Source organism: Colletotrichum fioriniae, assembly GCF_027942845.1.
Source record: "Colletotrichum fioriniae strain IMI 355084 chromosome Unknown scaffold_12, whole genome shotgun sequence".
Classification (NCBI taxonomy): Eukaryota; Fungi; Ascomycota; class Sordariomycetes; order Glomerellales; family Glomerellaceae; genus Colletotrichum; species Colletotrichum fioriniae.
The window spans coordinates 563,572-580,490 of NW_027076848.1; the positions used below are offsets into that span (position 1 = coordinate 563,572).

General features: G+C 54.9%; 6 protein-coding genes across 6 annotated transcripts; 4 read left to right on the forward strand and 2 right to left on the reverse strand.

Annotated features, from left to right (window-relative positions):
• Positions 1-365: 365 nt before the first annotated feature.
• On the reverse strand, positions 366-1,558 carry GTR1 (GTP-binding protein gtr1; the record flags this gene model as incomplete). Its single annotated transcript, XM_053199365.2, has 2 exons — positions 366-1,317; positions 1,395-1,558. 2 exons carry the CDS (start codon positions 1,556-1,558, stop codon positions 366-368), a joined length of 1,116 nt encoding a protein of 371 aa, XP_053043205.1.
• Positions 1,559-4,009: 2,451 nt separating this feature from the next.
• Positions 4,010-6,313, forward strand: N0V96_009364 (uncharacterized protein; the record flags this gene model as incomplete). The annotated part of the gene is made up of 4 exons (XM_053199364.2): positions 4,010-4,026; positions 4,085-4,690; positions 4,741-5,033; positions 5,085-6,313. The coding sequence occupies 4 exons, from the start codon at positions 4,010-4,012 to the stop codon at positions 6,311-6,313; spliced, it is 2,145 nt and encodes a 714-aa protein (XP_053043204.2).
• Positions 6,314-7,454: 1,141 nt separating this feature from the next.
• Positions 7,455-9,517, forward strand: N0V96_009365 (uncharacterized protein; the record flags this gene model as incomplete). Its single annotated transcript, XM_053199363.2, has 2 exons — positions 7,455-9,127; positions 9,187-9,517. The coding sequence occupies 2 exons, from the start codon at positions 7,455-7,457 to the stop codon at positions 9,515-9,517; spliced, it is 2,004 nt and encodes a 667-aa protein (XP_053043203.2).
• Positions 9,518-9,831: 314 nt separating this feature from the next.
• N0V96_009366 (uncharacterized protein) lies at positions 9,832-11,666 on the reverse strand (the record flags this gene model as incomplete). Its single annotated transcript, XM_053199362.2, has 4 exons — positions 9,832-10,482; positions 10,569-10,967; positions 11,020-11,281; positions 11,347-11,666. The coding sequence occupies 4 exons, from the start codon at positions 11,664-11,666 to the stop codon at positions 9,832-9,834; spliced, it is 1,632 nt and encodes a 543-aa protein (XP_053043202.2).
• A 1,452-nt stretch (positions 11,667-13,118) lies between these two features.
• N0V96_009367 (uncharacterized protein) lies at positions 13,119-14,910 on the forward strand (the record flags this gene model as incomplete). Its single annotated transcript, XM_053199361.1, has 5 exons — positions 13,119-13,227; positions 13,279-13,587; positions 13,650-14,050; positions 14,112-14,410; positions 14,475-14,910. The coding sequence occupies 5 exons, from the start codon at positions 13,119-13,121 to the stop codon at positions 14,908-14,910; spliced, it is 1,554 nt and encodes a 517-aa protein (XP_053043201.1).
• A 695-nt stretch (positions 14,911-15,605) lies between these two features.
• Positions 15,606-16,858, forward strand: NAG1_3 (Glucosamine-6-phosphate isomerase (Glucosamine-6-phosphate deaminase) (GNPDA) (GlcN6P deaminase); the record flags this gene model as incomplete). Its single annotated transcript, XM_053199360.1, has 5 exons — positions 15,606-15,669; positions 15,735-15,883; positions 15,950-16,321; positions 16,419-16,592; positions 16,655-16,858. The coding sequence occupies 5 exons, from the start codon at positions 15,606-15,608 to the stop codon at positions 16,856-16,858; spliced, it is 963 nt and encodes a 320-aa protein (XP_053043200.1).
• Between the last annotated feature and the right edge of the window lie 61 nt (positions 16,859-16,919).

Consider the following 16,919-nt stretch of genomic DNA (forward strand, 5'->3'; position numbering starts at 1 on the left):
GGGCGGCGTTTGGTACTTTGGGGCCTTGGCCCGCATTATAGCCGGGTAGCTTTGGGTCTGGGCATTTGAGGCCGTTTGCCTCTGTGTGGAATGTAGACTTGCTCGAGAAATAGACATGCCCACATGAAACAGTAACATCAGGTCGGCAATCCTTTATTGCTTGCTGCCACAGTACCCTGTTCTAAGTGTACACGTACTTGTCTGTTGTACAGTTTTGAGGTCCCTTCAACGCCCTTTCAAATGGTATCATTAATCATCCCTTGCCATACGCCGCTGCGGCAAACTGTTTGTTGCCTACACGTATAATCCAACTAGAAACAGATCTGCGAGGTCCGCGTTATTGACAGCCCCTCTGTGGAATACTCTCATGCTGTGCTGCCACCACCTTGCGAGATCATGGTGGCTGGGCCGTCTAGGAATTTGAAATGCTCAATCGCGATCTGGCAGTTGAGCATGGCGGCGTTGAACCTAGCCTCGCCGGGTGGAAGAATGACCATGAGGTAGGTATTCGTCGTGAACTTGAGGATGAAGAGATTGAACCGGGTGCCGGCCTTGTGCTCCATCCGCACAAACTGCTCTGCGTTGCGCGGGGTACCGGTGAAGCGGCTGATAGTCTGCTTGAAGTGCTTCATGATGTTGGACATGCGCTCCAGTCTGTCCTCGGTGGGATTGCGCTGGCCCTCCTCCGAGGTCCAGGAGGAGACGGCGAGGAAAGAGGTGCGCTCGAAGAGGAGAAGCTCCTCTGCCTCGATGGCGACGCCGAGGTTGGCGAGGTTGCGTTCGATTGTGGCCAGGTTGGGGACGAGGTCGTGGATGATGCTTGCCCAGGCCTTGTAGAGGCTCTGGTCCCAGATGCTGGTGGCGAAGGGGGTGATGTCGAAGCCGCCAGCGGGGGGCGCGGTCGATGGGCTGGTGGGGTCGTCGGCGGCGTCTGGGTGCTGCTGGTTGAGGTAGCCGATGCTGTTTGCGTACTCTGCGGTGCGCTGGCGAACGACGCGGACGCGGTCGTCGTAGACGGATTCGCGGTGGGCGGGGACGACGAGGTCCATCTTGTGGATGAGGACGTAGATTTTGGCGCCTGGGGAGAACTGGAGGAGGGCGGAGATAATGGAGACGTAGGTTGCGAGGTCGCGGTCAATATCGCGGGACTCAATGTCGAAGACGTAGATGAGAACGCCGACGTTGGAGAAGACGTGGACGCGCTGCTGGGAAAGGTAGTTTTCCATAAAGGCCTCTTGGCCGCCGCAGTCCCAGAGGTTGAGTGTGAGGTTTCCGAGGAATTTGACGTGGGAGAGGTCGATGTCTATTGTTGCGCCGCTGTTTGGTGGGACGATTAGTCTCTACACGGGCGACATGGATGGAACGACCACAAGAAATAGGTGAGAAGGACTTACAGTCTCCGGGTATCACGGGCAATGTAGTTGCTAAAGATGATGCTTCGCATGCTCGACTTTCCTGAGCCACTCTTTCCCATGAGCAGGACCTTCTTCTTCTTGGGCTTCTTGACCTCAGCCAAGGGCGTGTTGCCCGGGCCATTGGTGTAGCCGGCGTCAGCCATGATGTGTGTAGGCTATCTTGTGCTCGCGATCCGAAGAGCTATCTAGCACGTGGTGAGGAGGGGTTCGTGGAATGGATGTGGGTGGTGTTCAGCAATTGGGAATTTCGGTGTCGTCGGATTCTTGGTTAGACGATCCGTTGTCGGGGAGTCTTGAGATTTGCGTAGAGATCGAACAGCTCTGGGGATCAAAACGAGTGACTGGTATGCGGTGCTAAAGAAGATGGCTCGATATCGATTGAGTCTGTGTAGCCTCGTTGCGATAGTTGAAATACCCGATGGGATTGAGTGTTGATCACGGCCGCCTACGGGATGGGCTCCCGCGACCTGATTTCCAGGAGCCGCGCAGTACGTACCTTACCTTTACGTAGGTACCTTTACGGTGACCTCCAGGCGAACCGGAGCTTGCGCGCTCCGATAAGATAAGCCGCTACCTGCCCTGGGAGCCCCCCACCACCACGACGGCTGACTACTGCGAGACTTCGTTTCCGCCATCACTCGGTTCTCCATCTTTCAGCCCCAGTTCCACTCGTTCATCCCGTCCATCTGTTGGTTACCCGCTGAGGAATACGATGGCGCCAGACTACCGAAGCTTCTCATCCTTACTGCCGGATTTCGACACAATTTCCCAGAGATCCTGGTGTAACTTGGAAGTTCAAGGCGTGCGCATCCAACACTGGGAATGCCATCACTGGAACGGGTGCGACTTTGTCGTCGATGATACCAAGGATATCTTGACTTACATCAATATCGAGCTGTCTGCCAAGGAATCTCGTCAATGGGACAATGGGGTGACACGAAAGTCCACGAAAGCGCAGGATACCTATGCATCGGTCCAAGGTGTCCGAAAAAAGTCTATGCCGGCGAAGACGACGTTGTGTAACGGCGCCTTGCTGGGCATTCTCGACAGAGGTCGGCTTGACAACCATCGCACGCTTCCCCCGCGACACCACCATTCATGATCTGATCATCAGATACGGCGGAATTAACCTTTTCTTATGCCTGCGGGCCACGGGACATGATCTGTCATCGAGCGATGCAGGTCTTGGTTGTTTCCTTCTCTACCACAGAAGTCAATATCGTCATTTAGAAGATGAATCTCGCCGACAAAGTTGCCCTGCACATGGTCTATGGAGTGTCGAGGCCCAGCCATCGAGGGAGTCCAACCTCTTCTATTGTGTCGTGCTCAATGGAAGGGATATGCTAGAGCCTAGCAGTCCAATGGTCACTGGCTTGACTGGCAAAGCTGTCAAAAAAGGGACTGTTTTGGGGTGCCACAGATGCCCCGCCGCAGGCTGGATTTTGAGACCTTGTCTTGGTTGTCGACCCTTAGACTCCCGTCTTAGTCCGTCTCGCTTCTCCCTTCGACTTCGGGCCAATGGCTGCGATGCAGTCACAGAGTCTCGGGATCCCGTCTTGCGCATCAGTGTCTGAAATGATTTTGACTAACGATGGGACTAGTGACAGGTTGTCTATTGGATCCGAGTCGTGCCGTCCGCCCTCTTGTGCATGTTCTGCATGTTCATCCCTCCAAAGCATGATGCTGCCGGCGTACACAAAGCAAGCACATATCACTGTTCAGATCCCCCACCAGGCTGGCCCTGGTGTTTTTGCTGCCTCGTGAATTTGTTTTCAATGTACACGCTGTTCGTTTCATGGTTCGTAGCTGTTTTTGTTTTCTTGAACGAGTCTTTCTTCACAAGCATAGCTGTGCTTGGTTGTGACAGCAGTATCCTGCGTTGATGATACTAAATCTGTGCTCAAGACGCAAGACGCAGAACAACAGGGATAGGGACAAGAGACCATCGCAGCATGTCCAACATGAACCTCCTGCACGCGCATCCGCAGCAGATTCCGCCACGCCGGCCGGAACACCCATCCAGTAGCCGATCACGGGGAACAAGTGCGCCGGGTCAAAGAACCAGAGTCGAAACGCAGTACCGCCCACCGCTGCCAGTCAACCGACCTACCATTCGATCAAGGTATACCTCTCCAGAAGATGCACCAAAGACTGCTGTGCCGCCGGTCCCACTCCAGCGTTCGAGCGCCTCCTCGGGACGCGTCTACAGCTCGTCGACGAGACCTTTTGACAGAAGCCGAAGCCCGGTTATGACGCTTCGCATTTTGTCACATAGCAGAGAAGGACATCGAGACAAGAAGAGTCAGGAAGAGGACCAAGAGAACCGGCTGATCCACGACTCCTGGGAGTTTCCTGTTCCGCCACGGGGCCTCGTACGATCTGGGAACGTCAAGCAGACTTCACCTAAGCGTCGACGTCTGCCACTGAGAGACTCGATTCTCTTGAAACGCAAAGACTCCTCCGATTCATCCAAAGCCGGCGGTGTAGAGACGTCGGCTAGTACGCCTCGCAAAGCTCCCCCGTCGTCGGAGCCACAGACACCGTCTAGGCCGACGCACTCCATGAGCATGCCGGTGACCCCGTCAAAAGAAAGGATGCCAGATATGCCTAGGTATGCGTGCCTATCGAGGTTACCAGTTTTCATTTTGGTCCGCTAATCTGGTGACTAGGCTTGGAGCCCGCCCAAAAGATCAACAGCCCAGTGAGAGCCACTCACAAAACCAACCTGCACGCCTGCCGCCAAGAGACTCCAACCTGGAAAGCTACCGCAAGGATATCAATGCGTCAAATGATGCTCTGCCAGATGGCGAGAAGCCGTTGGTGTCTCGTATTTGTTCCATGATCTTGGACGAGGAGTTTGGTGCCGGCGCCGACAGATCCTCGACTCCCCTCAAAGTTTGGGACACCGTTGCACGATGTCTCGAGGACATCTCGCGCTTTGCGCAAACAGGAGGTGCGAGCAGCGGAATCGGGGGGGCTGCCCAAGCCCGTCTGGCTCTGGAATCGAAGTCGCTCCATGTGGCGACAGACAGAGCTGGTGGTCAGACGAAAATGGCTGGGACAGACGAACGCAACACACAGTCTTCCAAGGGAGAGACAAGGTCCAGCGGGGCCTCATCGATTGTCGACTACTATTCCTCGAATTATCAAAGAGAGTGCAGTAGCCAAGGTGGGTTGCTGCCATGCCCTTACAGGCTGCGCAATCCGGCACGATTCAACGTTAATGACAAGTGGCACTGCGCCAACGGGAAATGGAAAGACTTTGCAGACTTGCAGTATGTATTATATCATTGTCGGAATTGGAAGGGTCACTAATCTGTTTCAGGAAGCATATCGCAAAGGACCATAAGCGTTGCGGCGATGCTCACCTCTTTCAGTGCCCGCGATGTGAGCATGGGTTCTCGGAGCCCAATGCTTTCAAGCAACACTTGATGCTCCCAAGAGAGCAAATGTGCGAACCAAGATCTGAGGGTGACTCTGAATGGACCGATCCGGAAGACGGCCTCAGCAGTGCGAAAGCACAGAGACTATCTGACCAGATGGGCGATAAGGTTTTCGATTCCTGGGATGAGCTGTGGAAGTGGCTATTCCCTTTAGATAGAGTGGTACCCAAGCCTGGTGAGTATTTCCAGATCCGAGAATGCAAACAGATTCACTGACAGACGTTAGTTGCCTTGCCCGCCGTAGAGCTGCCGCTGGTAGAACAGGAAGTCTTTGCTGCTGGCAACATGTCGAACCTGAAGGCTAGCTTGGAGGAACGCCTTCGGTTTCTCGCCTCGCAATCGGCCGACAGCGGCTCGTTCTCAGCGCAGATTCCCGTTATCACTGCGTCTCTGTCTTTGGATGTTGAAGCACATCTCAGAAGCGTGTTCATCTCATGTCGTAACCAGCCGCCTGTCCACACCGGGAAGTCGTCGGCGTCAGTGGACACAGCTACTGGCCGACCACGTAACCTGTCGTCTGCGTCCAGCTCCAGTACCAGAAGCCTCCAACGGTTCATTCAGCGCGGCCCTACTATTGCCGTGAACGAAACCAAGGGTGCCGCGTGGGACGGCACCAGCCTGGAACGTCAACGTCAACGTCAACGCCAGAGAAGCAATAGCGACGAAGCAAGGCGCGGAAAGCTTACACGGGCCGCAACGCTTCCAGTCCCAACAATGCTCACGATACCATTCCCGCGCATATCGGCCTTGACAGAGCATTCTGACGTGGGGCCCAGCCCAGTCTCGGAACACGACGCGTCACCGAAAGCCCACTCGGACGCCGAGTACTCTTCGGGCGTCGAGTCAACGCCGAGCAGCGCCGGCGGCTACCGGGAATCTAGCAACAGTAACACGACAGCAGACATTCGGTGCAGCAAGTGCAACATGAGAGAGAGTCTCCGACCGGGCGAGGACATCTTCTCAGACAAGGGCCCCTTCAGTAGTTCCTCGGCTGCAGTGCAGGGGACACTGAAGTCGACGTGCAGGTTCTCCGACTCTGGAATCGGAATTCTCTGCAAGAGCTGCCGGATGCTCGAGGAGTTGATTAGTTCGTACTCACGAGCTTCATCGCAGGCGTCGGCCAAATCTGAGCGACTCAGCCTGCCGATGGCTGGTGGTGGTGGTGGTGCTGCTGCTGCTGCTGCTGCCACGGCAAGGAGTACTGCCACGAGCACGACGACCAATACGAGCCTGAACACGGCCCCGACAACGGCGCCGCCGTTCTCGCCGAACCCGTCTGTCTCGGTGGACGAGAGCGAAGAGGAGACGCTGTTTGATTTGATTCTCGACTCGGCGACGTATCTGGACGAGGACGGGCAGCGAAAGACAGAGGTGGTGTCACCCATGTTCCCGCCGCCGCAGATTGGGTTTTCAGAGTACGATCGATATGGTGGCCACGCGGGTAATTGGTTTTGACTCTTTACCGTTTTGGTCTGTTTCCTTTCTGGGTGTTTCTTTTGTTCTTCATCGGGTCGGGGGCGCAGGAATGGAGCGGTGTTTGGCGTTTGGGAACCAGCGTCGCGCACTGCTTTCGGTTTCAGCCGATTGGAAGGAAGATTGCTTGATTATTCCCTATTTGTTATTATTTGACTATGAGTGCTTTTTGGTTTGGTGTTTGCTAGGTTATACGGGATACCGCGGCTTCCATCACGACACTGCAGATACCCACGAGATGCGTGTGATTTTGTTATTTGATTCTTCCAATACCACAATTCCACTCGTCATTTGGAACGACAGTGACTTGTCAAGTTGAATGCATAGGTAGGTGCCCTCACCACATTTCCCCAAGCACAGCTTCTGAGAGACTTTGACTACTGCGCAAGGTAAGTAAGGATTGTATGAAACCTGGGGTTAGATGCCCGCCGTGTCCGAGCAGAGGATCCGTCAGCCCATGTTCCTGGCCAAGAATGCAGGTGCTCGTTGATCTGCACCCGCCGTCCCCGCAATTTTATTTCAGTCTTATGCATAGGTGATGAAAGTATCGTGTAAGTCGTTTCTCTCGTTGAGAAGCTTCACCAACAGCCTCCAATGCAATTGATCAATGGATAAGAGAAATGGCATAGTGGGAAAATTCCCTTTGTCAAGTGTAAAATGTCATATTTTCTGCGATTCCCTTCACGCAGTTTTACAACAGTGAAGCTAGTGACGGGAAAAACTTGCAGTGGTACAACCCAGACACGCAAGACTAACCGCATCAGCCAATTCATCGGATCGGGACGCCCAGTGACGTCGAGGAACAAGGGGTAACCCGCCCTACCGCGGGGCAGACGTCATCCTTACAGCACAGCTTCAGAGGCAAACTGGGGTAGGAAGGTAGCACGTAGGTAGCTCCAGCTCGGAGCTTCCAGCTCTTTAGATGTAAGGGCAATTCGGAAACATGCCACCAGAGCTCGTTCCGGAGCTTCCCCTCCTCCCTAATTACATGTGCCATTGAAATACTTCGCAATACCCTTTCCCCCTCACTCCTCTTCTCCCTTTCCATCGAAAGCTTATTAAAGGTTCCTTTGCTTCTGCCACACAAGACCATTGAGCCCAATCTACGACAACCCAGAGCACAATGACGGACCGAGGAGAGGGCTACAATGCCCGCCTAGGCGTCAATACCAACGAAATCCCCACGGCACAACACTTGCCCGTGACATCGGGCGCTGAGCAGGATCGGTACGGCGGCTGGTTCGGTGGCAAAGCTGACAAAGCTACTGAGAAGATTGAGCATGCCGCCGACAGACTGAAGGAGAATCTCCCCCGCGGCGCCGGCGCCGAACAAGAGCGCTATGGAGGCTGGTTCGGCGGAAAGGCTGACAAGGCCACCGAGAAGCTCGAGCACGCCGCGGACAGGATCAAAGAGAACCTGCCCCGAGGCGTCGGTGCCGAACAAGACCGCTACGGAGGCTGGTTTGGCGGTAACAAAGGGGACCAGGCTGCTGAGAAGCTGAGGCAGAACCTCCCCCGTGGGTCTGGGGCCGAGCAGGATCGCTACGATGGCTGGTTTGGCGGCCACGAGCTTCCTTCTGTTGAGAAGCTCGGCGAGAGGCTGCCGCGTGTCTCTGGTGCTGAACAGGATCGGTATGATCGCTGGTTCGGTGGTAACAAGGGACAGCCCGCCGGCACCTGGGTGAAGGAGCACATGCCCAATGCCTCGGGCGCCGAGCAGGATCGATACGCTGCGCACTGGGAGGGTGTGGTTGACCAGGTCACGGACAAGATTAAAGAGAAGCTGCCTTCTGCCTCCCAGGTGAACGAGAAGCTACCCAAGGGGACTGGCGCAGAACAAGATCAGTTTGGAAGTTGGTTCGGAGGCGACAAGTTGCCATCTGCATCGGACATCAAGGACAAGATCCCAAAGACGTCCGGTGCTGAGCAGGATCGCTTCGGCGGCTGGTTCGGCGGCGACAAGCTGCCCTCTGGATCCAAGGTCAACGAACACCTCCCCCACGCCTCGGGAGCTGAGCAAGACCGCTTCGGAGCCCACTTCGGCGGTAAGGCAGATCAGGCTGCGGAGGGAATCTCAAGAAGACTGCCGAGGGTCTCTGGCGCCGAGCAGGATCGCTACGGCTCGCACTTCAGCCTCCACCCTAGCAACCCCGTCAATGCCGCCACGACATCAACACTTGGCCTCGTACAAAACGCCCTGCTCCCATCCTTTGGCCTCCACGCCGGCCTGAGCACCGTCGTCTACGCCGTCGCACGATATACCGACCGCGCAGACGCGAAAGACTGGCTGTGGCCCTCGGGCCAAGTCGCCAATGCCTGGTGGACCGCCATCGGCGCACGCGTAGTCCACGACGGGCTCTCTGTTCCCTCGGCATGGAACTCTCTCGGATACACCCAGAAGCTGCTTTTGACTGGTGTCAGCGCCTGGGGTGCCCGTCTATTCTACCGCATTGCCACTCGCAGCGTCAAGCGCGGCAAGGACGACGACCGCTACGTCGCATTGAAGAAGAAGGATCCCAAGTTCTGGGACAAGGCCTTCTTCAGCATGTTTCTGCCCGAGGCGGCGCTGCAGGCTCTCATTGCTCTGCCGTTCACGTTGCCCTTCCGTGCGCCTTTGACGAGTGCGCGGTCATCTGCCTTCACCGAGTTCCCTGAGACGTTCCATAGCTTGGCTGTCTTCCTCTTCACTGCTGGTCTTGCACTCGAGACGATTGCGGATAGCCAACTTGAGGAGCACTCCAGCAAGAGCAAGGAGATTAACCGCGAGGGCGTCTGGAGCATCGTCCGCCACCCCAAGTAAGTGCCCCTAGATTCTAGACTGCTTCTCATGGTAGGAAAATGCTGACTAGTAACAGCTACCTCGGCGACGCCCTCATCCACCTCTCCTTCCCCGTCCTCCTCTATAGCGCCGGCATGCTGCACCCCCTCGCCGCTCTCGGCCCTGTCGTCAACTACGTTGTCCTCCGCTACCTCGGCGGTGACAAGGTCACCGAGGCCAGCCAGGAGGAGCGTTACGCCAAAGAGAACCCGCTCAAGTTCCAACAGCTTCAGGAGTACAAGCGCGACAAGAACAGCTTCTGGCCCAGTATTGGAGAATACGATAACAAGTGGTTGTGGATTGTTGCTGCCACGGGTGCAATTGGTGTCGCTGCTGAGCGAGGCCTTCTCGCATACTTCAGGGGATAAGCTTTGCGAGAGACGTATGTAAAACATGACTGTAGTGTAATACTGTGCGAGTGATTGATCATCGCATCAAAAATGAAGGAAATTGTCAAATTACTGCATGGTCGTGTTTAGGAAGAAGCTGAGGATATGACCATCCCCTGACTGACGACAATCACACTCACGACGGTCTTTACTGACAATGAGTATTTTACGATATGAATGGTAGTATCATTACTTCATTATCATGAACATCTCAAGCTGCGATGCTCAACTATGTACACTACGAACATGCCTAGCCTCGAGGGGCCTGACATCTAATCCCACCAATCTTAGCCCTACAGCAAGCTCAAGTCAAGAACAATGCTCGGCGTGCCCTCGAAGCCCTGGGGCAGCGTGTACGTAAAGTTCCAAAACTCAAAGTCGCGGATGGGCGAGCTAGTGCCTCCCATGGACCCAGCAAACGACAGCGCGTACGTCTCGTTGACGTTACCCGACACATTGACAGACAGGCCCTGAACATCGGCCCAGCCGGTAATGGTGGGCTTCTTGATAAAGGTACCGACGACAAACGTAAAGATGGAGTCGGCGGTGCCGTTGGGGTAGCTCAGGCTCAGCTTATTCGGCGCGACCTCGACGTCGAGCGACATCTCGGTGGGGTACAGCGAGATAAAGGCGATCTCGGCGCCCGTGTCCCACTGCACGACAGCCGGGTTGAAGGACGCCTGGTTGATGGAGGGCCCGCCGACGACGTTCTCCTTGAAGGACTCGGCGCCGATGGTGAGGTTCTCCGAGAGCCAGGTGCTGATGTTGCGGGGCACGAGGTCGTAGGGCGGGTAGAAAGTCGAGGCGGAGAAGGTACGCTCTTCGGTGCCAAAGGTGGTGAGGTTCGCGACGAGGCCTTCGGGGAGGAGGCTTGCGTGGAAGTCGGCGAGGACGGCGAAGAGGGGGGCCCAGGCGTAGTCGGCGGCGTGGGACATGACTTGAGGCTATTCAGAGTTAGTATGCCTCGCTACTTCGCTCTCTCATAATGCATATGAGAACTGTGTTGTGCTGGAGAAAGACAAACACTTACAGCAGAGATGAGAGAAGAGTTCTCCTTCCCAATCAACGTCCAGAACCAGAGCGCCATCAAGCTGACGTAGCGGTTCATATCGTACCCGTAGGCGCGGTCCCAGGGGCCAGCCATATTCTTCATGCCCGGGTGCCACAGCTGCGCGACGGCCTTCCACGTGTCGGCGAGCATCTGCGGGCCCTTTTGGGTCATGATCGAGTCCTCGGGGAGGTATTTGGACCAGAGGATCAGCCCGAAGAGGGAGACGCCCGTGTAGGTGCCCGAGTTGAACTCGGAGAGCGTGTTGGCGCGGTCAAAGAGGTCGATGATTTCCTGCGCGTACGACTCGCCCGAGGCCGTCATGTTGGAATCGTTTAGGCGGCGGCCGGTGTAGCCTGAGACGAGGGCACGCATGATGGCCTTTGTACTGTTAGTGTCTGCTCTGCGATCTGGAGGGAAGGAGGGGACTTACGGGGTTGCTGTAGGCTGGGTAGAGGTTGTCGTCGTCGACGCCGCCGACGCGGTATTCGTCTCCCTTTGTGGTGTTGTGCAGCGACTCGAGGATGAGATCCTGGGTGTCGTTGCTTAGCAGGTGAGGGAACTCCTCCAACGCCATAACGAGCGTCGTGCCGACGAAACCTCTCCAGTTGGGGTCCCACGAGTTGTAAATGCTATCCTCGTAGTAAGGCGATCCCACGTACGGCTCGACGTCGTACTTTTGGTAGTCTCCGTACCTTTGTGTTGAAAGTCAAGTCAGTCTCGTGCACCCATGTCAACTCTACGTAAAGTAAGCTCTCACCATTGCTCCGAGACATTCTTGAACTGTGCGCCAATGGTGTTCTTGATAATCTTCTCGGCCTCTGCGGCGTCGTCGCCGTCGTTGCGCGCCAGCAGACCCAGGGCGTACCAGACGGAGCTGCGCGTCTCGTGCCGGAGCGCGGACGCGGATCCAATATCGTAGAGGTACCCCGCGGAACGGTCGTAGTACTGGTCCATCCACGCCATGGACTCAGTCAAGAGGCCCTGGGCATTGGTGGACAGATTGGCGACGTACGGCGACACCGCCATTGTTGAGCTGACAAGGGCCAGGATGCCCATCGTCTTAAAGGGGACTGCCATTGCGGAGGGAGGAGAGGACGAGAGGGACCAATTGGCGAATTGCAGAGTCCGAGGGAGGTAATTGGAAGCTCTACAGAGACCTGGGGGTAGAGGACTCAATTGCGATCCCGGGGATGTGGTGTCAAGCTACCTTAATATACACAATCATATCGAATCTCGCTCTCTCTCTTCCTCTCTCCGCGGCCAAGGCCGCGGCCAAGAGTTGTCCATATCGCGCTGGGCCCCCGGAAGATCGTCGTCATTACACAGATACGGGTAGAAGCCGCGTGACCGGCGACGAACGGCAGTGGGCGAATACCAAGAGATGTCATGCTCAAGCAGGAAAACCCCTCCCCCGGTGTCCCAACCCGGGTGCGCAATCAATCAATCAAGAAGGACAAGCTACTTTAGCGGCGGTGGCTGGGTGGGTTCCTCTCTCGACTTCGTGTCGGTGATGTTGGCCAGGTTTGGTAAGAATGCGGAGGTGATAACGAGGGTGGGAAGACATGGGGACCTTCGATATACGTCGTCCTAGCTTTGGAAAGGCGGGATGAGAGTCCTAGTCTCGTAGAGAACATGAACGATTCGGATTCGTACGCACTAGGCTTTGGTTCAGTGGGACGTTGCAATTCCCAACGGCGGGAGAGACTCCCTGCAGCCGAGGGAAAGGTAGGACGAAGAAGCATTTCGGGGCATCCCCGAGCGAAGAACAGGTGATGGCCCAGAAGGACAGTGGTATCACTGGGTTACGGGCATGAACCGGGGTTGTGGAAGAAGAAAGCCGGGGGAGATGCGAGATGCCCGGTTGGCTCTAACAAGGATCGTCCCTGACCGATGACTCGGTGCCCCCTGGCTCGTCTCTCTTCTCCGCACTTTTCGCAGTCCAGAAGGGCAGAAAAGAAAGTGTTCAGATTGTGTGGTACGGTTTAAGGTCCGATGAACGGGGGCAGCTTGTTCTCTTTGGAGAAGTTGGAGGACCCGGTCCGATGTTTACCGGGTGATAATCACAACTATCAACCGCGGCTCTGATGCCCGTATCTTTACACTAATCAACTCCTTCGCATACTAGCAGACTTCTGACTGGGACTATGCTTTTATCTGCCCCATAGCTCTATGATGGACCCGTGGTATCGGATCGCGGCAAAGCACGGCTTGTTTCCGGGGGACACACAAAAAACCGTAAACACAATCGTTCTTCATTCTCAATTGATGGGGTAGAATCGTCTGATGGGTCTGGCTGAAGCCAAATCAGCCCCATACGCACACTATCAATTGTGGACTAACGGCATTCTGGGGGCGGAAAACACCGAAAGGGTCCTACGGGTCTGCATGGATATATGTTGACGATGTCGCCCACGCGTGACTATGGCACGCGGACACGACCTGTCGAGATGCTCAGTCGACAATTGACAATTGAAAAGATCTTGCAGCTGTGAGCGAGCATTACTTTTGCCAGTGTTCAAGCGAGACATCATGGCAGACGTCAAGACACCCACCGACATCTCGTCGAGTCCGAGGCGGAGCGTCGACGCCGCCCCAGAGAAGACCCTTGACGCAGATGAGATCCGTTTGGCGCAGATGGGTGAGTTTCTTTACCATCACCATCCGTCACACACCTATTGACACATGCTAGGCCACACCCAAGAGCTCAAGCGCCATTTCAGCACGCTGAGTCTCATCGGCCTCGCATCAACGACAACAATCTCGTGGACGGGTCTCGGCCTCGGCCTCATCACCGAGATCAACGCCGGTGGGCCCGGCGCCGTCATCTATGGCTTCATTCTCGTCACCCTGCTCCAATGCTTCCTCGGCGCGTCGCTGGCCGAGTTCGTCTCGTCGTATCCCACCGAGGGCGGCATGTACCACTGGATCGCTGCCGTTGCGCCGAGGAAGATGACAGGTGTCTTGAGCTTCTTCACCGGCTGGTTCAGCGTGCTTGGCTGTAAGTTGTCTCACACCTCAATCATGTGTTGTGATGGGGAGACTGACTTACGTGGTATTCAGGGATTTTCACGACCGCGTCAACGAACCTGATCTACGCTCAGGTTCTCATGGCTCTGATCGCGCTCTACCACGGAGACCTCGAGATCCAGGCGTGGCAGACGTTCATCGTGTACCAGGGGCTGAATCTCATCACCGCCGGGATCGTCATGTTTGGCAATAAGATTATTCCAGGGCTGAACAAGTTCTCGCTCTTCTACCTACAAATCGGCTGGTTCGTGGTCATGGTCACCGTGGCGGCGTGCGCCCCCACGCACCGCAACACCGAGTTCGTGTTCCGCACGTGGATTAATAATACCGGTTGGGAGAACCAGGTTGTCTGCTTCATCACTGGGCTGGTCAACCCTCTTTACAGTCTCGGTGGGCTTGATGGAGTCACGCACATCACGGAGGAAATGCCAAATGTAAGTCATCCCCCGTTCCCCTATCTCTCGAAAGACCAAGCGTGTGCTGACCCTTCATTAGCCGTCTCGCAACGCACCCTTGGCTATTGCCATCACGCTTTCCATCGCCTTCGTCACGGGTATCACCTACCTAATCACCCTCATGTTCTCCGTCCAGGACTTTGACGCCCTCTCCACCACCAACACCGGGCTTCCGCTGGCTGAGCTGTTCCGCCAAGTCACGCAGGGCGCTGGAGGAGCGTTTGGCTTGACGTTCATCCTGTTCGTTGCTCTGGGCCCCTGCGTCGTCAGCTCCCAATTGAGTACCGGTCGTGTCTTCTGGGCCTTCTCCCGTGATGGCGCCATGCCCTTCTCCCGGATGTAAGTTGGGCCTCACTCAATTCCTGCATCGTTAAATACGATAATCCTGACATGTTCTTGATAGCTGGTCGAAAGTTCACCATAAGTGGCAGATTCCCATGAACTCCCAACTCGCTGTCACCGCTGCTGTCGCAGCTTTGGGATGTCTCTACCTAGGCTCGTCTACCGCATTCAACTCACTTCTCGGCTCTGCTGTCACCATCAACAACATTTCTTACATGTTCCCCATCGTCACGAATCTCTTGACGCGCCGGAAGAACATGCACCGCGGCGTGTTCCATATGGGACCGACGTGGGGTCCGATCGTCAACAGCGTCACCGTCTGCTGGCTGACATTTGCCATTGTATTCTTCTCTTTCCCGTACGTGATGCCTGTTGAGCCTGCCAACATGAACTACACTTGCGTCGTTGTTGGTGGACTTACGGTTCTGGTTGGCGCATGGTGGTTCAAGGCTGGCTCCAAGTACAGCGAGAAGATGCTTCAGGCAAAGGAGGAGTAATTAGACCCGGGTCACTAGAATTCATCTCCCAGAGCTGTGGAACCACTGAGAGTTCCCTCATCTCTGTTCAACTTTCACACTAGATGCTTAAATATGCGAAGGGCACATAGTGTAAGCTACATGAATGTATTCAGAGCCGGATTACCGGATTTCAAAAATTTGTCCCTACAGGTTTGACTTTGATACATTGGACCATCCCGTGATTCCCGTCACCTCACGGTCCTGCAGAGCTCAAAGGTCAGGACTTCGGAATACTACTGCACCATGCTTACTTTGCATGGATGTACTAAGTAATTTAGTGTTCCAATTTGATGCCACCCAGCTACCGGATCCTTGGGTTAATCCACGTGGGGTTGACGGGTCCCGAGGACCCCCTTTCGCAATGTGCTACCGGTCAAGCCGGAGAGCGAACACCGGAGGGAGGGAGCAGTCCGGCGACGATGACGGGTAGAATTGCCGATCCAATATGTGAAGCTTTGCTTGTGCACTAGAGGTATAGTTGCGTTGACTGCCTGCGGTATCAGAGCTGGCTGGCTATCATCTGAAGATTATTATACTCCCATTCACCATTGCACTTCTACATTCACTGCCTAAGCAATAACAACCTTAGAACATATCAAAAACTGTGGTTCACTTTTCACCTTATAACTTACCCCTTACTCTAGATCTATTTTGTCAAGACTACATCAGACACGATGAGGCTTATCATCAGGCCTGATAGTGCATCCGCATCTGCCCATGTTGCACACTACATCCTCGGTATGACCTCTATATCACCTAGGGCTTTGACGAAGATAATCCAACCGAGTTCTGACACCTTCTAGACCGCATTAGAACCTTTGAGCCAACACCAGAGAAGCCATTCGTTCTGGGTCTGCCTACGGGCAGCAGTCCGATCCAGATCTACGAGATCCTAGTTGCAGAGCACAAGGCTGGTCGTATCTCCTTTCAAGATGTCATAACCTTCAACATGGTAAGTCATCTTCTTTGCGAGTCCCTCATAGTCTGAATATCGCCGTCTTACAAATGCGTCAAAAAGGATGAGTACGTCGGCCTGCCACAAACGCATCCCGAGTCATACCATAGCTTCATGTTCCGCCACTTCTTCTCGCATGTCGACATCAAGCCCGAGAACGTCCACATTCTCGATGGCAACGCGCCTGATTTGGATGCCGAGTGCGCCTCCTATGAAGAAAAGATCAGAGCTGCCGGCGGCATTGACCTCTTCCTTGGAGGCGTTGGCCCGGACGGCCACATCGCTTTCAACGAGCCTGGATCAAGTCTTGCGTCTCGAACGAGGGTGAAAACCTTGGCGATGGATACGATTCGGGCGAATGCTCGATTTTTTGGTGGCGACTTGAACAAGGTTCCGCAGATGGCTTTGACTGTTGGCGTCCAGACAGTGATGGAAGTGTGTATTAGCCTTTTCCATCCCCCGCCCTCTATTCCCAGGGGAACACAAGGCACTTGCGTCTGCAAAGAACGGAGTCGCTGACAATTATGGACAGGCAAGAGAAGTGGTCATCATCGTCAACGGAGCCAGCAAATCTATCGCTCTCCAGAAGGCGATTGAGGGTGGGGTGAATCACATGTGGACGCTGTCGTGTTTGCAACTACACCCCTACTCAATGATCGTCGCAGATGAGGACGCCACATTGGAGTTGCAGGTCAAGACAGTAAAGGTATGAACCTCAACTTCATTATTTTTCGTGTCAATGTTTCGCTGACTTTTACACCTCCGTAGTACTTCAAAAGCATTGAAAAGGTTGGACTCGGAAAAGGTTTCGAGCAGAAGCTGCCTTTGAGGTTGAGGACCACGTCACTTGTCAGCCCTCCCCAGACGCCTCAAACACCATCTAAAGCAAAGCCGACGTTTGACGAGGATCACTTGGTGGAGTTGACACCGGACAGCATGTCGTCTCGTATTGCTTCATGGCCTGTCATTTAGTTAACGGTGATGTTTCGCGTGGATTGATGGATTGGGAGTGGATGGGTACTTGCCACTTGAA